The 22,677-nt window shown below is 42.1% G+C and overlaps 2 protein-coding genes across 11 annotated transcripts in view; one reads left to right on the top strand and one right to left on the bottom strand.

Moving 5' to 3' along the window:
• Positions 1–14,890, top strand: part of tcf7 (transcription factor 7) — a 75,235-nt gene extending 60,345 nt beyond the window's left edge. Inside the window, exons 6-14 of one of the 9 annotated variants that reach the window (XR_014279253.1) lie at positions 640–729; positions 1,999–2,118; positions 2,238–2,400; positions 3,535–3,642; positions 4,358–4,405; positions 6,705–6,753; positions 9,014–9,086; positions 9,271–9,384; positions 13,012–13,098. Coding sequence is in view for 8 of the 9 variants with exons in the window: in XM_082548899.1 (XP_082405025.1) it covers positions 640–729; positions 1,999–2,118; positions 2,238–2,400; positions 3,535–3,642; positions 4,358–4,405; positions 6,705–6,753; positions 9,014–9,086; positions 13,012–13,399 (1,039 nt within the window). In the remaining variant the exon portion in view is untranslated. Of the gene's footprint in view, positions 1–639; positions 730–1,998; positions 2,119–2,237; positions 2,401–3,534; positions 3,643–4,357; positions 4,406–6,704; positions 6,754–9,013; positions 9,087–9,270; positions 9,385–12,987 lie in introns of all 9 variants that reach the window. The other 8 variants (XM_082548899.1, XM_082548902.1, XM_082548900.1 and 5 more) reach the window with 8 other exon arrangements.
• A 70-nt stretch (positions 14,891–14,960) lies between these two features.
• skp1 (S-phase kinase-associated protein 1) lies at positions 14,961–22,677 on the bottom strand. Of its 2 annotated transcripts, none has more exons than XM_082548909.1 (6): positions 22,579–22,677; positions 21,344–21,443; positions 21,114–21,187; positions 19,575–19,718; positions 15,855–15,995; positions 14,961–15,701 (listed from the first exon to the last, which is right to left on the bottom strand). In XM_082548909.1, exons 2-6 carry the CDS (start codon positions 21,438–21,440, stop codon positions 15,666–15,668), a joined length of 492 nt encoding a protein of 163 aa, XP_082405035.1. In that variant the 5' UTR covers positions 21,441–21,443; positions 22,579–22,677; the 3' UTR covers positions 14,961–15,665. The 2 variants fall into 2 exon arrangements, with proteins under 2 accessions (XP_082405035.1, XP_082405034.1); XM_082548908.1 differs by lacking the exon at positions 22,579–22,677 and adding an exon at positions 22,084–22,224.

Raw genomic sequence — 22,677 nt, 5'->3', positions numbered from 1 at the left:
ATATCAAAGGCTTTTCCCTACACCCGCTCCCCACCCGCGACCTCCCACGGTGTGAGTATTTGTTTGTGCTCCCAGTAAGTCAAGTATTGACGCACAGCTGTCAACAGTGCTGATCCAGGCTTTCCAGGGGGTGCATCACAGCATCACGACGGGCTTTAAGGATTGTGAATTAACTTTATGTTAGAACCATCAAATAACACACAAGTCCTGAAGTTTATTTTATTTGGGTTTAATTCTGTTTTGTTTGCGTATTCAAATGCAATGCGGTATGAAATGTACATGGGTGACTTGAAGAAATGTATGCCTGAGCACGCACAGAACAAAAAAAGAAAAGCTGAATGAGTGTTCGAAAGCATCTCTGCAAAACTTTCCACCAGATTAAGAGACAACTTATATTGATGTTAAAGGATGGGAAAGGCACAGGAATGACAGCAAATTTCAGGGGTAAGGAAGTTTGTTGGGAATTTGGAGGATTATGCAGTGGAATAATGGTTCTGGAAGCATTCCATTAGGTGACCTTAATGAATCTGTTTCCACCTAATTCCTTAATTTAACCATTAAGGGCAACAACAAAAAAACTTTTACCTGTTAAATTAAAATCTTCTGCTCCCGTCTCTTCCCTCTGCTGTGCTGTGGCAGGCAGAGCCAGCCTGTCTATCCTGCCCTGTCCCCATGTGGATTCAGGCAGCCCTACCCCTCCAATCTCCCCAGCGCATCGTCCTACTCCAGGTACCGTAGCCGACTGGCCAGCTTGAGCCAACCCGATCCGAGTTGGGGTTGGGGGAAAAAAAAGGGCAACGCTCTGCATCACCAACTCCTGTTTATAGCACATCTCAAACGTCTGAGCAGGCGTTTTCCATTCACCGTGGCAAACTCATGTTCGGCCTGATTTCTTTGGACAGCTTCTGTAAAATTCTATTGGAGCCAGTGTGCTGTAAACAGGACCAGTTCAGTGTTTCGCCAAAAAGAAGCTGAGTCAAGCCAAGCTAATCGCTGCTGCAGAATATGAAATGTCACACACACACAGAGAAATAGAAACAACCATTAGGACAGCTGCTTTATTTTTTCTTTTCGCTGCCCTTAAGCTTTGTTCTGGTTGTAATTGTGTCTTGTCTTTATCTCGCTGTAAAAACTTCAATGTTTTTTAAAAAAAAGAGTGTTCTTTTAGTCGTCATTGCAGATGCTTTTCATGTTTGCAAGCACACGCACGGGAAAATTAAGTGTGAACCCACTGTGAGTTTAAGAGGGTTTTTGTCTTGAGTCAAATTTGCAAACCCTTAAAGATCTCTGCTTGCAACACACAGATGCTTTCTCTTTGTGTTAGTTGCCTAAAATAGGCGAAGAATCCCCAGCCTGTTATGCCAGACAGGCTGGGGATTCCTCATAGCCTGTTGTCAGTGACTCTGGTCTGTTGACAAGAGGCACAGTGTTTAACAACCCAAAATGGAACAATTAGGGACAAATTACTGATAGATATCGCATAACTAACCTGCAAACAGGTAGGAAAATATGAGGGAAATACAAAGCTAGATCACATCATGATTGGTGGAATGCATTTTTGCTCCCTACGAGTCAAGGTGTGTGACACACGAAGAAGCGTTTTCCCCTCAGTGCCCACTTCCCCTCTCTCTCGCTCAGTAATGTTTGGTCGCCCTCTAGTGGTGATAAATGATGGCTTCACTCTTACACAAAAATAAACTTTAAAGAGCTTCTTTGTCACATTTGTCCCGTGTTCTGTATTGCATTTACTCAGCTGTAGACACAAGATGAAACACAAACAACACTGATATGAAGCCCAGTGGACTTTCCATGCTTTCAGGCTCACTGCTTACATAAAACTGTCGCTCCTGCTTTGATGCTTACCGCCCTGCCGCCTCCTATCCTCAGTGCATCTCTATGAACTCACCTTTTTTGTCACCCCCCCCCCCTTTCTCTGTCTTATCCCCCCCACCCCCTTTCCTCTGCTTTTTTTTTCTTCTTCTTTTTACCCTGCACCAGGTTTTCTCACTCGCTGATGCTCGGCCCATCGGGCATGCATCCTACAGGGATCCCCCATCCAGCCATAGTGCCCCCTACAGGCAAACAGGATCACGAGCAGTATGACAGGAGCATGTACGTGTAAGTATACCCCTCGCTCCGTTTTAGGTACATTTATATTCATGGCTCCACCCTTTGTCACAGTGTAAGAAACTATAAAGTTCTCACAGCCTCATTCCTTCACCCCACGTCTTCATCAGGAAGCCACAGGTGGAGCCCAAGCGGGAGAAGGAGCCCAAGAAGCCGGTCATCAAGAAACCTCTGAACGCCTTCATGCTTTACATGAAGGAGATGAGGGCAAAGGTCATCGCCGAGTGCACATTAAAAGAGAGCGCAGCCATCAATCAGATCCTGGGACGAAGGGTGAGGGACGCACACACACACACACACACACACACACACACACACACACACACACACACAGGCATGCACATTGAAAAGCAGACTAATCCTGTTTCCAGGTCAGTCAGTAATTTCACACATGAGGAACATGAGAGGTAATGTGAACTCTGTTTCCCTCACTTACCAGACTGGTACTTATCTAGCACTTCTCTACTTTACCTGCACACTCACAGCACTTTCTACCACTACACACACACACACACACACTCCAGTGCTCATGGGTGCTGGGAATCGTACCACTGACCTTCCGATTAGTAGATGACTCATTTTTTCAGCCACATCCGCCCCTTATTCTCATGCAGTAGTGCAAAAAAAGTAAGAGGAGTTACAGTCTATTGAACCTGTAGTACCCACTCAGGCACAGGGAGAGCATGCAAACTCCACACAGAGGGTTCGAACCAGGAAGCGTCCTCCTGTGAGCCGACATTTCAAACCCCTGTATCCTCCAAATCCTTACATGATTATGTTATAAAGAGAGCGTCCCAGAGATGCACTGCCTTTCTTCTGGAAAAATGGAGAGAGGTTTCTCATTTTATTAAAGACTTCAATGGCCAGTAGTTAACAAGGTTTAAAAATTACCCTCCTAAATGTAAAACTGTGTCTACGGTACATAACATCATTAGGAGAGTCAAAGGATTTGAGAACAGGCCTGGAAAACTGAGCCTGGGGCCCTCGGGCTGCGCTGCATTAAAAACAGAAATGATTCTGCGATTGTTATCACAGTAAAGGCTCAGGAACACTTCAGGAAACCACCGACGGCAGCAAATGCAAATTGACACGCGATGAAGAAACATTTAAAAACAACATCCAGCTCATCTGTGCCGTAGAAAGAGAAAAACCGTCCTGTTGTCATAAAAATCTCCGTTATAATTCATTTATAGTGAAAAATGAGCACATATTCCACACAGAAAAATAACATTTAAGTTTCTCTCTTTGTACTATTTTCACTTTTTTGTATATTCTCAATAGAAAGAGAGTTTAATGATCAGATCAGTTCAAAGCCATTATCAAAGACTTTATTGCCCAAAACCCAAAAACTGTATAAAGGCAAGTCTGTGAAAATACTGACCTTCCTTTTGTTGTGTGTGTTTCCAGTGGCATGCACTGACCCGGGAGGAACAGGCCAAGTACTACGAGTTGGCCAGAAAGGAAAGACAACTGCACATGCAGCTCTACCCAACTTGGTCTGCTAGGGACAACTACGTAAGAATATGTTCTTCTTATTCCTCCCTCCCCTGTGTTCATGAGCCTATTCAGAGTGAGAAGAAAAACAAGCCGATATGACTAATTTCCTGAGCCGTCTGAAAACAAAAGCAGGGATATGCAAAAGCTCTCCCACTTTTTAAAATGGAAAAATAAAGGTGTGCAAGGCAGGGAATGTTGCAGTATCTGCAGTGAACATCATTTTCCATTGTTACTGGTTTACCGCAGTTTACGGAAAACAGTGATTTCTTGTGGCGAGCTCTAAAAAATGCACTGAAAACTGTGCTGAATTACACACAAAAAAGAAAATTGGAAGAAAAAAAATGTCCCCACCCCCTAAAATAACTTCTAAAACTGCAGTTCTAGTGATGCAAATGGTATTTTCTGAAATAAAATCCTCCCCTTGGATTCTTGGGTCATTGATTTATACCAATCTGAGCTTCCAGATGCATTAAAATAAAAGCCAGGAATCAGCAGAAGCTATTCACGCTTTGTTTTCTGTAAGGAGAAAACCATTTAATCAGAACCTGCTCTCTGGTGTGATTTCTGTGCAAGTGAAACCAAGAACAGGATCAGTCTCATGAAATCTGTTGTTTCTGACACTCTCAATGCCAGTGTTCTTAAATACAACGAATAAACTTATGTGGTGCATGCATTCTAGTTTCTGGCCTGCTGTGTGCCTTTGACTTCTCAGTTTGCTGTTGAACTCTTGCAGGAGGCGGGCCTTAGCGGGGTCGCAGGGGAAAAGAATAAAGCTGATTGGGTAGGGACACGTCTTATGGTGGATTTATACCTCTGTGGTGGGGGGAAGAAAAAAAAACTAATGTGAGGATTTGCATGAAAGGGGTTGTGGGTATTCCTGTTGCAAAGTTTGCATGCACCTTCCAAAAAAACAAACCAAAACAAAAAATCTGAGTGACTCACCCATGTCAGCCTCCCAGACAGCACGCACGCAGGCGGCGGCAGCCACACGAGCCGATGTGATTGGTCAGTTTTGGATATGGCCTACGCTTTTGCAGCTGCTACGCCTGCAAGTATGTTAACCTTTGAAACACTAAATCACACAGAGGTATAAATCAGCCCGTTTGCTCGACTAACAGAGAGCAGGGCTGCATGGCTGGCCTCACTGCCTTAATATATAGCTTCAAAACACAGCACCTTCATTTTTGTAGCAACACAGCAAGACGTCTGTAAAGGAGGTTGTGGATGTTCTGTTAGAAAGACAACCCCGGTTATGTTTTGCTGTGCCTGCACTCTCTTGCTTCTCTACACGTGATTGGTTACCGAGCTGAACTCTGCAGGCAGGCAGGCAGGCGTGGGAACTTGGTAACACTTTATCTGGACTGTGGTTTCTAACATGTTTGAAACATCTAAACTGACACACAGATAACAGAGTATCACAAGAAGATACCCCGTGACCGCATATGTCAAAATTAAGGGTTGCGAGGCGACCCGGAGAGTGTTATTTCTGCACTCAGAAATTACCCTCATGCTGTTGTGAAGGTGTTGTAAACCAGAGCTTTAATACTCTCTGATCGCAGGTGTAGGAGCCGTCGCTGTATGCACGGAGCTTTGAACATTGTCTTCACCTCTTAAACGGCTCTTAAATGTCACGATTCTAAGCACTGTAATTAAGCATAATCCACACTCTGTGGCTTTTTGATAGGCATACGGTTCAAGTTTGGAGAATTTAAAGGGATAGTTCACCTCAAACAAATATGTGTTTTCCACCGGAGCCCGTTTAGATTGTTTTGGCTTGAGTTGCCAGTTGCACTTGCTTCCAGGTGTTCAGGGATCAAAAACAGCAAAACCCCGTTTTCGCAAAGGAACTATTTTCTTTTCACTGTCCACATCCGCCAGCTGGAGACAGCTTGCAGATGCTCAGTTCAAAAAAGGGGGTCACCATTAGTGTTTACATCCTGTCGTGCTGTCTGTCGTGAGCACAAAGTTTTCATCACAGGCAGATGCAGTTCTCCTTCTGCACTGTGGATTAGTCTGCAGTTCCATTACTTTTAAGAGAATTCCTTCAAAAGTGCGCAACTCAAATCAGAGCGGTCTAGATGGATAAATAATTAGGGAAAACTAGTAGATTTTGCCATGAATGCTCCTTTAGTGTAAAAATATTCTTGGGATATATTGTTAGTGACACGACACGCTCCAAAATGCTTTTGAATCGATCACAAAGTCCAGGATTTTAAAGAAAGAGCCTGAAAGGGCCACTTGATGATCAGTCCACAAACTGTTTATAGGTGAAGGACTGAGCTTTAAATATCGTCTGATGCATTTGGAAAATAAATAAATGAATAAAAACAAACTACCAAGTGTCCTCGCTGCCCTCTGTTCTCCTTCTGAGTTAAAAACAAACCACTGGACCTACGAGCAAAACAGGAAGTGAAGTTCCACATATCGCCCACACACCTGTGGAGGGTTTCTCCTCCAGTTCCCCCACTCAAAAAAAAACAAAATACATACACTATTATACTACATATAGGCTAGTATATGCACACACACACGCACACACATACGCCCACAGACTAAGAAGCTTCAGAATGGTGCACTTGCAAGAGGAGTAACCACATATACAATGCTGACAGCGAGCTGAGGAGGGTTAGACATCGAAGCGTAGGCGGTAGATTTCTGTGCCCACATCCTTCATCGCACCCAAATATGAGGCCTCACTTCACCATCACCGGATCTGTGTGAACAGCTCTGATGTTTACCTCAACAGTCACACATTACAATCAGCCTGGGGACACAGAACAAATGCAAACACGAATATGAAAACAGTTAGGAGTTTACAATGGCTTTAATCTGAATTCACGTTTCCCCCCTTTACTATTAAGGCCTTCAGCTTCTTTACTGTGCAGATTTCAGTTGATAGAAATGCCAGCCGAACACGGTGATTAAAAGTTATCTAAGACACTTGCACGTAACTTTTATCCTGCTTGAGATAAGCCAAATGAACTGGAAGATCTGCTGGTAGTCAGCAGTGCAGTCAAGAGTCCGACTCATTTCATTTCTTTGGCTTTTTTTTTTTGTTTTGTTTTCTTCTCCTCAAACAGGGCAAGAAGAAGAGGAGAAAAAGGGAGAAGCAGCAGGACTCCAACACAGGTAAACCTCTAAATATGGATTTCCTTGCTCTCGTCTGACGGATGGTTAAACGTTTTTTCAAAAGCCACACACACAGAAAATGACCAGTGCCAAGACTTCTGGATTTCAGAGAATTCAGTCGAGCTTGAGTTTGCGTTGGCGCTGCGTGCGGCACGGCATCTCGGTGTGCAGGATGTGTCTCAAACGTCAAACCACCCACCCACTCTGCTTTCCATGTAACCTCAATTACAAACATTTGAATCCCAGTGTGCAAAACTTTGTGCTGATCTTAGCTGTTCCAAGTTTAAAAAAAAAGAAAGAAAGTCAGCCATCGTGGCAGAAAGGAAATCAAAAACTCTTATCGCATGACTAGCATTTTCCCTTTTCCACCTCCGCCATGTATGAACAATAACAAGCTTCTCAGCTCTGACCTGTTCGGTTTTGAGAACGCAGACGTGGTAGTTATCCACGTCCCAAGTAAACCACTTGAGTGCTTGTGGTAATACTATAAAAGCTACTACAGCATCGGCACGATGGCATCAAAGGTGAGACGATAAGAGGTTGTAACACTTTTGTGATTGTTTTAAAGAAGGTCGTGGATGTTCGGCGTCTTCTCGATGCGCGGCAGCAGATAAAAGAGCCTCGGTCTCCCCTCAGCTCGTGCTAGAGCGACCTGAGTGCTCTGCCTTAACTGGCACGATGCTTCATTTTACCGTGCAGTAACACCGAAGTATATTTACTTACAGTATTGTGTAGGTCCAGAACCATCCCTCATTTCTTTGTAAGTGGTCTTGAGCAGTAGCTCTCCAGGCTTTCTGAAGGTCTTTTAGTGTTTTTCTTTTCAGTCCAGTACTTGTACCTGAACATTTTCAGAGATTTTTGTTGTTGTTGTTTCTTTTTTATATTTGAAAGATTGATAAATCAGGGTTAAATGGTTTTACCAAAGACACCAAACACAGAGATATTACCCAAAGCTTCATCACAAATGGTGTCAGTGGAAGGATGCCAGTCAAGAAGCCATTCTTAAGGGAGAAGGGGCTGAAGTATATCAGATTATGCAAGAATTGGATTAAAAATCTGTGGGAACAGGTCTTATGGAGTGATGAATCCATCTGTAAAACACAATGGAAACCCTTCATGGTTGAGGGCGACATTTTAGCCAGTGGTGTCGGGGATCTTGTCCGAATGGAACTATGTCCACTATGCCAGAGGTGTCGAACTTCAGGCCTCAAGGGCAGGTGTCCTGCTGGCTATAGATCTCACCCTGGGTCAACACATCCGAATCAAATGATTAGTTCATTACCAGATCTTTTGGAGAACTTCAAGACATGTTGAGGAGGTAATTTAGCCATTTAATGATCTGTGTTGGATCAAGGACACATCTAAAACCTGCAGGACACCGGCCCTCGAGGCCTGGAGTTCGACACCTGTGCACTATGCAAAACCAGCTGGAAATTGTCCGATAGGCATGGCAATAATCCCAAACATACTGCAAATGCAGTAAAATCATAGAAAAACACACAGTGAGACACTATTAGCACTATTAGTCATGGATTGGCCTCCACAGAGCCCAGGCCTCAGCTTAATTAAGCGGTTTGGGATCATCTTGACAGAAGCCAGAAAACATCCAAAGAAGAGCTCTGACTTCCTCAGGAAGCCTGGAGAACTGTTCCTGAAGACTGCTTCAAGAAAGCTTGACTAAGAGAGTTCAGGCTGTGTTGAAGAATAAAGGTGATCATACTAAATATTGACTTTAACTCTGTTTGTGTCTTATAGACTGTATTTTAAAATATGGTTGCACATTTAAGTAAATCTCTGCACGTTTTTCCTGTTTTACATACAAAATATAAAGAAATGAGGGGTGGCTCAAGACTTGTGCACATTAGGGTATTTTCAGCAGATGTTTCAGAAACTGGAAAATATATTTTTTTTGGATTTGGGCGTCGTTTTAGAAACTGAAAACCCTTGAAAGGTCCAGTACTAACAGCGTGACAGCACGGCTGCTTCTTCCTCTGTGTGTTAACTGACCCACATGTTTAACTAAGTTGTGTTGGGCGGTTGATCTGCTGGTTGTTAATGTCGCATTGTGCCGTAACCATCTACTAACAGTTTTACTTGATGGCTTTTTCCGAACAAACGGTGCTTTTGTCCTGCCCTGACGAGCTTGTTTCTCTCTTCGTCTCCTTCTTGTCTGTGTCTTTTGTCGTCTAACCTGTTTCCTCCCCTCTTCCTCTGCTTTTCCTCCTCCCCTTTTCCTGTGCATGCCACGCATTGTGCTCAGACCCGGGCTCTCCTAAGAAATGCCGGGCTCGCTTCGGCCTCAACCAACAAACGGACTGGTGCGGTCCTTGCAGGTGTGTACCAACCATCCACCCCACTCGCTCCGCAGCACCACGCTATGCTCACGACTCCCCCATCTTTCTTCTCACACCGCTCAAGTGCATCGTGTCTCTCTGATGCCGTAGGAGGCAGAGCAGTCTTGGAGGTGGCATCAATCTCATTAATCCCATCAAGCTTGTTTTTTTTTCTGTTTTCCAGGCCTTTTTTTCAGCCTTTTCATTTGTCCAACAAGTAAACTGCTGAATGAAGACAAGCCCCCTCCCCTATTGTGATTATACCTGCCAAGACGAGCTCTACCTCCTCGTGTTTGAGGTCTGCATGTCATCTCTCACTAACCTGCTGCTCTGCAAATAGAACCCATACATATGCAGTTAATATATAGCAAACAGCGAAACATGCTAACTTTAGTTAGGCTTCAGTCATGTGTTTACTTGCAGGTAAAAGGTCAGACATGCAGATTTAGAGGTGTCGCATGAGTTAAAAATGTATTTAGAGACATGTTTTCACACCCCGTCACTCCACCCCTATATTTAAGTCTGTAAATATATATATGTGATGTCTCACCCACACCATCGAGGTTAGTTTGGGTTCTTCAGCACCACTGGCATAATGCCTTGCATAAGCAGGCCCTCTGTAGTGAATGGCTAGAGGTTAAAGGGGAATACCACTCATTAAAATGCTCTCTTTCAAAAAACAACAACAAAAAAACAGTATTATTCCTTCCTTATGTAATTGTAATAGCATCACCGTTTGTCAAAGGTCAAACTTCCACATAATATTTCTTTGAGTGAAGAAGCTCAAACAGATGTATGTTTCCAAGGTCGCCATATTGGAATCATTAAAACATGTCGGGAGCCACGTTTCTAAACTCAAGCTGGGAATTTCCCTCTTTTCCCTCTGTCAGCACTGGATTAGTCCGAGGCAGTTGGTGTTTTACAAAAGTAAAAGGAAACTGGGTGCGCAGGGATTATTTAGAGATCAGGTACGCCGGCTTCACCGGTTGTTTTATTTATCTGCCAGAGCAGCTCATTTGTCTTCTTTATTTATTTATTTTTAAATCCATTCTCAAAACTGCAGCGCTCTCGGATGCGTTTCTCCCCAGCGAGAGCTGACGAATGGCAGCGGCACAAGATAAATGATCAGAAGCGGGCCCGTCAGCAGCTCGCACGGCCGGGTTTGAGACGCGCCAGGATTCACGGTGCACGGCAGCCCAACGGCTTTGCTGCAGGAGTCAGGGATCTGTGTGGTTCTGCAGAAAAAGTTTCTACCACCACAGCACTGTAGAAACCCTGTCGTCTTCCCCACCATCACGTCATGGAAATCTGAATGTGTGTGTGTGTGTGTGTGTGAGTTTGTTTCGCTTTGAGAGAACAAAGGGGGCTGAATGTGGTTAGAGCAAATCCTTATCACCACAGCTCCACACAAACACACACACACTAGCGCGCTCCCTGCAGCTTTGCATTTTGACGGCATTCTCATGCCCATCTGCTTTCAACTTTCTCCATTCATGCGATGTGGTAACGGGCGCCTTTTGATGGTGAACTCTGACATTTAGAAATCACTTTCTATTGCACTCTTCCTGCCTCTCTCCCTCTCTAAATATGGCCTAGCGCCTTTCCTTGCGGTTAAACCCGGTGACTCATATCATATTCTGGTAATGATCATGGGATCCTGTTAACTGCTTTGATGCTGCACTCAGCGGTACACAAGTCTGCTTTTAAGTATAACACCTCACAAAGCACAGCAGGGTTACTGCTGATTGCCTATTAGACACATGTAATACGTTCGGTTCAGAACAAAAAGAAGTAGAAAACTGAAACTCCAAACTAATCGCTACGCAATTCTAATACTACTTTTGTGGTGCTTAGGTTAAGTGAAAGTGTCAACTCGCAGGCTCTGTGTGTTAAATCTTTAATCAAAGGAGTTCATTCATTCATGCTAATAGCACTAATATAATCACGGAGGCGATTTTTTAAAACTCATTTTAAAGTCGAGTGGTATTCCCTGGTTTCAGTTATCAGGATTTTGTGTGGATGAAAGGATCAACAAGGTTTATAGCCTTTGCATCAACTATAGAAGCAGACGTTCACAAGTTTAGCTTAGCATAAAGGTGCGAGAAGAGTTCAAAAAATGAAATCTTTTTAAAGATTTTAACGAGTTGCTTTATTTCACAAAAGGTCCGGTGTCCACAATTCAGATGAGAGTTATTATATTTTGTTTTTGTTTTTTCATTTCAATTTGATTTATTTGGCTTTTCTTGTTTTGGTTTAGTTTCATTTTAATAGGGATCAGTATTTGTCAGGGGTTAAATCTAAGATGCTCAGAAGAGATATGAAGATTTAGATTCCCTACTATTAATAATTATATGCATCCCTGGTCAGCTGCAACTATTCTATTGCCAAGGACCAAAATTAAAGATATTTCCTGCACAACATTGTATCAGATGTTTATCTTTATCTATTTTTTCTTTTTTCCTTTTTTTTAATTATATCTCAGTTTTTCAAACCTGGGATTAGAGCTGTACTGCTGTCATTCCTATGACATCATATTAGTGTTGCTACAGGACTGTCATTTCAACTGACCAATAGGGCTTTTCAAGCCTTTCAGGATGGAAGGGGCTATTTTAAACTACACTATGTTAAAGCTAAATTAAAAACTTCAACTGAAAACAGAAGAAAAAATACAAAAACAAAAAGAAAACAATGTCTGACTTTTGTGTTTTCTTTTTTTTAAACTTCTCTTTATGAGATTTTATACAGTACTGTTTGAATTTTGTTTTTTAATATAGCACCAAATCACATAACAGTCGCCTCAAGACAGTAAAAACCCTACAATACTGCAGAGAAAAAACCCTAACAATCAGACTCCTCGTGAGCAAGCATTTGGTGACAGTGGGAAGGGAAAACTCCCTTTTGAAAAGAAGAAAGTTCCCTTACAGTCTGCTCTGCAATTCAGTTCTAATGTGATGCAGTCAACATTTAAATATGAATGACACAATTTCAGAATAGGGGTGCATAAAAGAAGAATGACAAACAACTCAAACAGCAGCACGCACACACAAACGAGCATAAACGGAAGAAAAATTGGTTTGTTATGGACATTCCCATGTAAGCAGGGCCCATGTCTTACACAGCTAGCATATTTAAGCTTTCCTAACTTCAAGTAGGTCATGACATCCCTCAGCCATCTCATATGGGAAGGGAACACGAGACCTTTCCAATTTTAAGGATAAGATGACGAGCTAGCAGGAAAGCAAACTTTCCCCTCATTCTCAAATCCCTGTCACTGAAGCTCTCACTATATCCTTACACATCACTGCATTTATTCATTAGTTGTCATTAAACCCCGCCTCTCTTCCACAGTGTGTTTTTTGTCCTGTCTCCGCCCCTTCACCCCTAACCAGTTGGCTGCTCCTCCCTGAGCCTGGTTCTGCCAGAGGTTTCTTCCTGTTAAAAGGGAGTTTTTCCTTCCCACTGTCGCCAACTGCTCGCTCAAAGGCTCTCATTTGATTGTAGGATCTCTGCTTTGTAATTTAAAGCACCTTGAGGTGACAGTTGTTGTGATTTGGCTCTATATAAGCAAAACTGAATTAAATAACAGCACGACTGGTCAGCTGCTATTGTCGTCCTGGAGCAACACAGACTGGCGCTGTAGTAAGCCAATCTGCATCTGACACTGTTGTGATGCACATTGCGTGTCTAACAGAAACCACCCTTTCGCCATAAACGCACAGAGACTCACAATGTGCAAATGGTGGCATTTACATTGCTCTGGAACTGACCTCCTTCACGTAGAGACATCCACATACTGCTATTGTTCGCTGTGTCCATTTGTGTCCCTGCTCATTGACCTCAGTGTGAATGTTGCATCTTCACTAAAGCCTGCTGACATTTACCATCCACACTTTATTCACAGATAACTCTCTCTGACTGTTCCTAGGAGGAAAAAGAAGTGCATTCGCTACCTTCAAGGAGGAGGCTGCCCCAGCCCAACTTCTTCAGATTTAAGTGCTATAGACTCTCCCCCGTCCCCTTCTCCCGCCCGACACCGTCTCTTCCAGCTCCAGCGGCCCCCCTCCCCGGGCTGCTCCCCGCCGCCCACCTCCCCTTCAGCACGTCTCCCCTTGTCTCCGCCAGCGCATGCACTCTCACACACGCGCTTAACTCCGCAGCAGTCTGCCGGCAAACGCGGGGACCTCCGCACGCTCGCAGCAAAGCACCCCCACGCACACCCGGAACTGTCCAGCAAGCAGACGCACAGCCCGTCGGTGCTGTCGGCCGCCAAGGCCGCAGGACTCTCTCTCAAAGTGCTAACAGAGACCCAGTGATGGCTGTGGTCTGCTCGCATCAACAACCCCCACACTCCTCAGCTTCCTCCAGAGCCGTTACGATCATCCTCATCAGCTGACATCAGTTTTATGTACACCCCCTCCCCCTGAGGTTCATTTGATGTTACAGAAAAAGGAGCAAGTTGAAGGCATTGATCCCTCCCCTACCCCACCCTATCCTCAGTAGGACAGTAGCTGTCTCTTAGTTCAGAGGCTGGATTCGTCAATATCTGCATTTTTACGGTCACAAAGTCCTTCTCAAAGAGATCTGTCACGTGACATTACATTAAGCTGAGGACACAAGCCAATTTGAAGGATCCAGTCACTGAACTGGTGACCAAAAATCCACCAGCTTTAGAACACATAGTAGCGAGCAATGCTAAGGTGCATGCAAAAACAAAACAATAAAAAAATGATTGCGGTTCTTTGGCTCCACCTGCTGCAGTTAAAACTCAACTGAAGTGATTATCATACTTTATGGATAAGTAACTCCATAGCGATGACAATCTGACATACTTTTACTCTTAAAGCTTCACCATCACATCCATCTCCTGGAAATGTTATCACCCATTTATAAGAACCACAAGAGGGGAGCAAGGACCAACTGCCACCCAACCTGACCAGCAGAACCTCAGATTCCAAGAGGCATGGATTCACTTTCAATAGCTGCCATTACACAGTCTGACTCTAAGTTTCCCCCTTTTTCTTCCCCAAACATTTTCATGAATACTTGTGCAGCTTCTTTGACAAAAAATATATAAATATATATTTCCAGCAGTTTTAAAAAGAAAATTCTGAAGTTCACATTACTTTTAGGCACTTTCAGGCTGTCAATCTATGGCTTCACCAACTGTTACATTGTTTGTGTTTTTGCATAATTAGTGGTATTTTTTTGTATGAATCTCATGATTTTTAAGGTCAGGCTTTCTACAGGTGGGAATCCCTCAGAAGAGTGTTATTGTCTTTTAAGTCTTGTTTTCCTTTGAACATTTTCCAGCGCAGCAGATTAAACTGAGACCAAATGGGTACTATTATATTGCATTGTGTTGTAAAGTTTTATAATTAAACTTTTATATGGTTTTGTGTAAAAAAAAAATTAAAAAAAAAAGTTTAAAAAATATTCTTTTAAAAAAAAAGTTAGTTTCTACCATTTCTTAAAGCAATACATTCGTTTGTCTTGTGCAAAGTTTTTTTTGTCAAGTGTCATGGTCTTACTCTGCATTTTTACAGCTAACGTAACAGACATTTTGATTTTTTTAATAAGGCTTTAATTTTCTTTTCTGCTTAGTTTCTACTCTGTGGACAAACTAGAAGCTGAGTTTTTTTGTACAGCAATATAGTTTCCCTCCACCAGAGAGAGCTATTGTGCTAGAAGTAGTTTGCAATAGTGGCAGCACCTCAAAGATGTCCAGCATTTTATTTTATTTTTTCTTTTAAATGCCTTTGATGTGTTATTGTGTTTTTGATTGTTGTAATAAAGTGTTTTGACTATCTGGTCCACGATTCCTTGAGATTTAGACCCCCACCAACCACAACTAAAAACAAAAAGTGACAGACACCATCCATTTAATGTTTTATTTACTCCTTCAGTATGTTTGAGCATCCCAAAAACCAGCATCAGAGCTTAACTGGGAAAAGTTTTCAATTCGCTACAACAGCGCATGTGTTACCCAACGCTGCGTGATAACACAAGTACTTCGAGTCCAGGGGGACATTATGCATTTAAAAACAAAGTAATCATTCTACCTCAAACTTCACTTTTCCTATAAACGCCTCCTTGACATGGTTTCACAAAATGGACACATTTACAGAGCAAAAAGAAGAAAACAAATTCACCCTCGCATATCCATTGTCAAAAAATGCATTTTATTCATTCACTTAACCTAAAAGAAAACAATGTCAAGTTTAAAAAAAACAAACAAAAAAAAAAAAGGCAGAGCAGTTAATAACAGGGGAAATCTGAGGGGTCTTCGAATCTTTAAAAGGATACAAAGCCGTGAAACCAGGACCATTTATTTTATGTCAATACACAACGTGAGTGTGCGCAAACAGAAGAGAGCTTGGCTTTAAATTAATGACACCACACAGGCAAGTTAAAATAGTCATGCTATTATCAGAAATTAAGGAAAAGTGATGGTGGTGGGGGAGCGAGGGATGTGGCTCTAAATATACTAAATGTAAATATTAACAAGTATGAACAACGCCAGTGCAACCAGTTAGCAGAGAGAATCCTTTTCAGTGTGGTAGTGTTGGCAAGATCTTCCTCTTATTTTTCTTCACACCACTGGTTCTCTTTGCGTACCTGCGGAAGAGAGGAACAAATTAATAATCCACAAAGGTGTGGAAGGCAACTTTGTGATCACCATTTTAATCCCATCCGCAACATCCAAGTGATTTCTCGTTGCTTATGAAAGTCTTGTTTTCTGACAGACAGCTGATGGGTTGGAATAAGTACCTGGGCTTCCTCCTCCTCTGTGAAATCATTTTTGATGTTGAAAGTCTTCCTGATCTCCTCTGGGGTTTTGCCTTTGATCATGTTGGCCACCGTCTTGCAGGTGACATCTAACAGGCCTTTGATGTCCAAATAGTTGGCGGCCTAAACAGAAACATGGAGATATGAATGAGGAGCTGCAGGAGGGAGGGAGGCGGTGAAAGAGCACACAAGGACAACTGATACCTCAGCAACACTTAGATCTCTGAACCCAACAAAGCATATTGTGTTTTGGATTTGTTATTTACACCTGAATAAAGTAAAAAGCGTATTTTGAATTACCAATCCAGTCTGATGAGGGATGATAGTTATCCCTGAAAAGCATTTATATACAATTTATTTTAAAAAACAAAACAAAAAACCCCCACACATCACACCTTTCCCATCGTCCTTAAGTAAATTACCCTGTAGAAACCATTTAGCCTTACATATGCTGAGCAGTGATTGCTTAATAAGACTTCTGCATTGATTTTCATAAGGCACAGGAGCAGCTGCTGTGCTCTTCTGAACCCCTTCCTCTCAGCCTTTGTGCTTGTAAACATATTCAAGTCACGGGGGGTGGGGTCAACTCAGGTTACTGACGCAGGACCGTCGCTTTCATTTCCACGAAGCAGACACACCACCCATTTATCCATCTCTTCCAGGCATTGCTAAGGTTACATTTTACATGAACCTCAACATCACTCCATGTTGTTTCACACGTTGAGAAAGGTGGAGGGGAAATTTTTTTTTAATTTTTTTATTTTTAAATGAATAAATGAGTCTTTCCAAATCCCTCCCTCTTCTAAACACAGTTGCCCAAACCACCAGACCTCCAGCTGTTGCTAAGCAACATTTGTGTCTTGCTTGAACTGGCCACTGAGCGAAATAAATAAAGTATAAGAAATAATGAAGCATATTAAAAGGACTACAAGAGAAAATAAACACTGTATATAGAAAGGTGCATAAAAGTGATTACAATTTAAAAAAAGAAAGAAAAAAAAAAGCCACTATTTATCAACTCCAGCTGCTGACTCTGGATCAGCACTCCAGAGCCAGACCATTTCCATTTAAACCAATTCTGCTACAGCCAGTAGGATATTTCACAGACCTGTGACAGGTCCTTGTAGATTCAAGTAGATTTTGCCAACTGTGAAGTTTGAATACATAAAGAAAAATGCCATTTCCACAGCTCTCCCTCTCTCTCACACAGAGTACTTGGGAGACAACTATACAACACAAGCTACAACACTATAAATGCATTAATTCACATAAGTATTTGGACTTCTCAGTGTAAAGCACAACCTTAACATTTAAAACCTCAAGCAAAAAAAAAATGTCAAGCCTTTCGAGACCTGTTTAGCGGGGGGAAAAAAACCCACACACAGAGTGCATGAGAAAAGCGTTTGCCTCCTGTGGTCAATACAAACAAATGTGGAATAATTCCCTTAATTGTAACGCAAAACATCAACTTTCCTTCTGCTTTGGTTTCTCTGCCTCCTGCCAGCTGAAGGTCTTGTTTTTACTGTCCGCCGCCACCACATGTCAAAAGTTGTTGGTAGGTTTGTTGAGCTTTTGACCCTAAGACCGCATCATAGTTCTGATGCGGCACCGAGAGCACTGTTGTGAAGCACAAACCCACAAACCATTAAAAAGTAGTTTCAGAGAATAGCTTGTGTTCTTTTTTTGGCCGTTTTTGGGAAAGCACCTGAACACTTACGAAACAGCGATTAAAATCACACGACATAGCATAGTGTTGTCTTTATAGCTTGTGATATCGTACCCTTTTGTCATTACGCCCAATAAAGAGAAGATAACGTTAAAAGTTGGGTGAAATCCAGTGATGGGTTTCCTGCTGAATGGTATAAGAAATCTGGAAAAGAACTGATACCCTTACTCCACCTGACTTTTAGTTAGAGTCGCACTAAACATGTGATTCCCTCTCTTGGAGGGAGGCAATTATCACAGTACTACCAAAAGCACAAACACAAAAGGAATACTGCCAAAATGACAGGCCTATATCAGTGTTAAATGTTGATTATAAAATCTACACTGCAGTCTTAATGGTGGCTGTAGCTGTAGCTCAGGTGGCAGAGCAGGTCAGCCACTAATCAGAAGGTGGGTGGTTCGATCCCAGGCTGCATGCCAAATATCCTTGGGCAAGATACTAACCCCATGTTTGCCTACTGGTGGTGGTCAGAGGGCCCGGTGGCACCAGTGTCCAGCAGCCTCGCCTCTGTCAGTGCGCCCCAGGGCAGCTGTGGCTACAAGGTAGCTTGCCATCGCCAGTGTGTGAATGAATGGGTGAATGACTGAATGTAGTGTGAAGCGCTTTGGGGTCCTTAGGGACTAGAAAAGCGCTATACAAATGCAGGCCAATAGGCTCCAGTCATTTATACCAGACCTGATAGAGGAGGACAAAGCAGGTTTTGTCAAAAATAAACCGGCACAAGATATTAGAAGGACCCTACACATTATATAGCAACTACATAAAGACAATATACCGGCTCAGTTGATACGTTTTGACAAAGAAAAAGGCCTTTGATCGAGAGAGAGAGAGAGAAAGGAATTTAAAAGAATATTTTCATGCTGCACAGATACGCCAGATAACATATTGGTGTAGTGATGATTATGGGGCTCGCTGGAAGGATGTGGAGCTCTCCACACTCCATGTCCCAATTCAAACAAACATAGGTATTAAAAAAGACGCCTGAATACATAACTAAAGACCAAGATAGGAACCCGATAATATCCTTTAAATTAAATATATGATATGGCACAGTAAAGGAGTTAGGAATTGGTAAAGAGCTTGGATTGTTAAAATGGGTTGCTTTCGATGAAAAATTTAGACCAGGACAACTGGACTTTGGTTTCAAAACATCACTGAGAAAGTGTGGTATGAAACGTGGAAAGAACATAAAAACAACTCAATCATTAAAGTGGAGAAAATTCATTTGGGAAAAAACTAATTTGCTTTTTTATTACACCTAAGATTAAAAATAAACGAACCAATACACAACAACAGTGTTGGAAGCTGATCATACACACATTTTCTAGAAATGTAGAAAAATTTCACACTTTCTGGGTCAAAATTCACTCACCTCTCTGTGATATATTAGATTATATAATTCCCAGAACTTGCCTTGTTTTGTATCTTGGATACTTTGAAGGTGCTGTACATGTAAAGACCACTACTTGGCTAAAATTCTCCTTTCTGCAGCAAAGAAGGCCATAGCCAAAAACTGGCTTAAGACAGAGGCACCAGGAAAGAAGCAGTGGAGGAGGACATAAAGAAAAACAAAAACAAAAAATAAATAAAAAGGTTGGGTGAAGTGCAGCAGCTCAGGACTCAGAGAAGGAGGATTAAGTGACAGACACATCAGTGGGATTATGTGACAGTCACTGCAAAGAAAGGGAGGGATACTTCACTGTAGCTAACTGCAGGGACACCATTGACAGGCTTGCAGTTTAACTGAGCATCTGTTAACCACTGTTTTTGTTTTCTTTTGTTTTAAAAAGGTCCTTTTTCTATTAAAACTGCTTCAATACAAATATAGACAACTCAGTAAGATTCATTTGCAATGATGTGATAATCAACCATGTGCAGGGGTTGCTGTTAAGGTTAGGTATAGGGCAAGGTTTTGCTTACACCTGTTAGTTGTAGTTCAATCCAAAGAAAATGCAAAATAATTCAAGTATGTTTACCAGAATGAGTTCAAACAAGGTGCCTTGGTCCACTTTGAGGAACTCCTGATCCCATACAGGGATGTCATCTGTCCTTTTCTCCTTGTTCTCATCGTCCTCAGGAGGAGGGGGGTCATCTTTGTGATGAGTGCACCACTGAATCACCTGAAAAAGAAAGACAGACAATAACAAATAAACATGTGGTTTTAACCAAGGTAACCCATTATGCACAGCACCCATCAGCTGTTTAAACTGCCCATAAAAGGTTTGAATACCAAAATTAAATGGCAATTCTTTGCCACAAATTAGGATCAATTCACACAGATTCCAGGTCGTTACCTCCTTGTAAGAAAGTGTAGGAATGAGAGTAGTAAGGAGAAAAAATATATATAAAAATCAGGACTTCTCGGTTGCCAAAATTGTGATTAGATGATTTGCTGGCATGAAAATAAAAGGTAAAACTGAGGATGAGAAACGATCGCATTTTGTACATTTTTCCAGGTCCACCTCAAAACTTTGATGTTCAGATTTTGTTGAAACTCTGAACCACATCTGAGCCCATTACGCTCAGAAAATACATCAGCAGCTCTTTCCAGCTATAACACTGTTACACTGTCCAGCTATAACACAAGTTTCCTAGATTATTACAATGTGCTTCTAAGATGTGTTTTGATTGACTGGCACAGAAGATCATTTCAGCTTATTCTTTCAGCTTTAGCCTGGCAGTGCTAAAATGTTAAAACTATAAGTGGAAGACAACCAAACCCAATTCAAATTCTTAGGCGAGCTTACCCGCAGGACACAAAGTACCACTCTTTGCCACTTACGAGCTCTGCTTAGACCCTCTCACCATATACAAAAGTCTACATCATCTTCGAGGACACCATCACAGGCTAGAAGCTAGCGCTTTCATTTACATTTGCCTCCCAACTACAACCACGAGCAAAGCCCAAAAATTCAAGGCACACAGATTCTATGGCCTCTTCTTCCAAATTCTTTTTTAGATTAGCAAATGATTATATGGCCAAACAATTTCTGCCAACCCTGACCACCTAAAGCCATGAGAGGTAGCTTTAACACTGCTTTCTTCGGACATTTATTCATTTTAAATCTGTGGACCAGTGTTTACTTGCTTTACCAAAGAAAGTCATTCACTCCCCCTCTCAAATTTTCATCGTCCTTATCAATCGGAACCTTTGTGTCAGGCCACACAACAGGCTGGGGTTCCATCTTAAACTTTGGTAAATATAATTTGCCTATGTATGGGAAATTAGTGTGTACCAAGTAGGTCTGCTGATAAAGCAGCTCATTCATCACTTGCTCATATTATAATAAACTAAGGTTGTAAGAAAACTCCAGGGCATTTGCCTCACAACATACACCATTTGGGAAGCATGGATCTAAAACATAACCTTCTCCAGAGCAGGTGAGATGAACGCCATTAGTTAATAGCATCTCAGGAAGCAAGGAATCAACCCCTCCCACATCCAACAAAACACCACCCACAGTCTGTGTGTGAACAAAAAACCCACTGGACACTTCAATATGAGCATTCTGTACCTTCTTGAGGATGGCAGCATTCACGTTAGGAAGGGGAACGGGATCATCATCTCCTTCATCATCCATTCCCAAATCTGTCAAAAGATTCAAACATTACACATTTGTAGCCTATGTCCATATTATGGTTTAATTAAATGAAGTATAAACCCTATATTTGTTAACTGCGGGGTGTCCTATTTATGGCAGTTGTGACTTGATAACCAAAACGTTTACCGTGATTCAACACTTACCTTCAAGCATGGTCTTAATGGTGACAGACTGTTTGGCTATCTCAACGTCCACCTCGAAGATTTCCCCATCAGAACTCTGTAGTTTTATTGTGGGCATTATCTATAAGGCAACACGTTAAGATATTAAAAGCCTGTGCAAGGAGACAACACTTCTGAAAAAACAAACTTACGAACCTTAGTAGTGAACACGCATTAGCATCTGCTATTCTACGTCTGGGAGTTAATGTGTCAGCTATCGCAAAAAAGATCGTTTACATGATTATTAGTCGAATACGGTAATAATATCCCACTAAATAAATAACTAAAAATTACCTGTGCGGACCTTAGTATTAGACAAACTCAAAACAAACGTTAAAGCTTACCTCGAGCTAACCAACGATTAGCTACCGACGACACGGGCTAAACAGCGGCAATGCTAGTCGAGCAGCTACCTTTTATTTGAATACAGTTTATAGACAACTGAAGCTGTTGCGTGTTATTACTTAAAACACATAAAAGTTGTCTTCGCTGCTTTTTGCTCAACCATAATATTTTAATATTATCGGTTAAAATTTAGGCTAACCAGGAAGCTAGCGTTACCATGCACAATGTTATAGCTAAGCTAACGCCTAATGTCGACGTTAGTTGAGGCCTCTTAGCAGCCACAGCGAGGCTCTTCAAATAAAGACACAAGCAAAATTAAACAAAGAGCAGTTCATCCCAAGCTGCAAAACTCAACCTGGGCTAACTAAGCTACGTACCGTGACTGTTTTAACGCTAATCCAGAGGTCAATTTCCTCTGTAGTCAGCAGCAGCACCCGACAGACGCGCAAACACAGACAACCGGTGGTAGTCCCTGGACCAACCTAAGAGCCTGAGCCTGCCTTCCGGCGACTAATACGCCTTTTTTCCTCGTAGTGGAGGGGTTAAGTATGGGCTCAAATTATCCACCCTTCTTTGACTGGTAATCTCAGGGTCCTTCTGCCTTTGGTATTCTGAAATATCCCAAGTCTCTTAAATTATTCCAAGATATATGTATAAGTATAATGTGATAGGCATGTTAGGTTTGCATACTTTCCCCCCGTATATTAGCATAGAACAGGATAGCCCTTTATTGTCATTGTACGTGTACAACGAAATTGTGGGTGCTCCACACCAACTGTGGCGGACAGCAAGAATAAAAAGCAAACAGAAGAAATATATACAGCCAAGAGGGAATGTATACAAAACAATATACAATATACAAAACAACTCACACATTAGAGAGATAGTGTTTGTTGACAGCCCGAAAGACCCAGGGGAAGAAGCTGTTTGTGAGTCTGGAGGTGTGGCCTCCACTGATCTGAGGCACCGAC

Source organism: Aulonocara stuartgranti (assembly GCF_965226115.1).
Source record: "Aulonocara stuartgranti genome assembly, chromosome: 10".
NCBI classification, from domain to species: domain Eukaryota; kingdom Metazoa; phylum Chordata; class Actinopteri; order Cichliformes; family Cichlidae; genus Aulonocara; species Aulonocara stuartgranti.
Note: the sequence above shows the minus strand (reverse complement) of the source record. Positions and strands in the feature narration are given on the sequence as shown.

Excerpts from the sequence above, each read along its gene's own strand:
- skp1 (XM_082548909.1), bottom strand. The coding sequence starts at position 21,440 with ATGCCCACAATAAAACTACAGAGTTCTGATGGGGAAATCTTCGAGGTG. Across the intron at positions 21,188-21,343 it reads CATTAAGACCATGCTTGAAG|ATTTGGGAATGGATGATGAA; the intron begins GTAAGTGTTGAA and ends ATCTTTTGACAG. Across the intron at positions 15,996-19,574 it reads CCTTGTTTGAACTCATTCTG|GCCGCCAACTATTTGGACAT; the intron begins GTAAACATACTT and ends GTTTCTGTTTAG.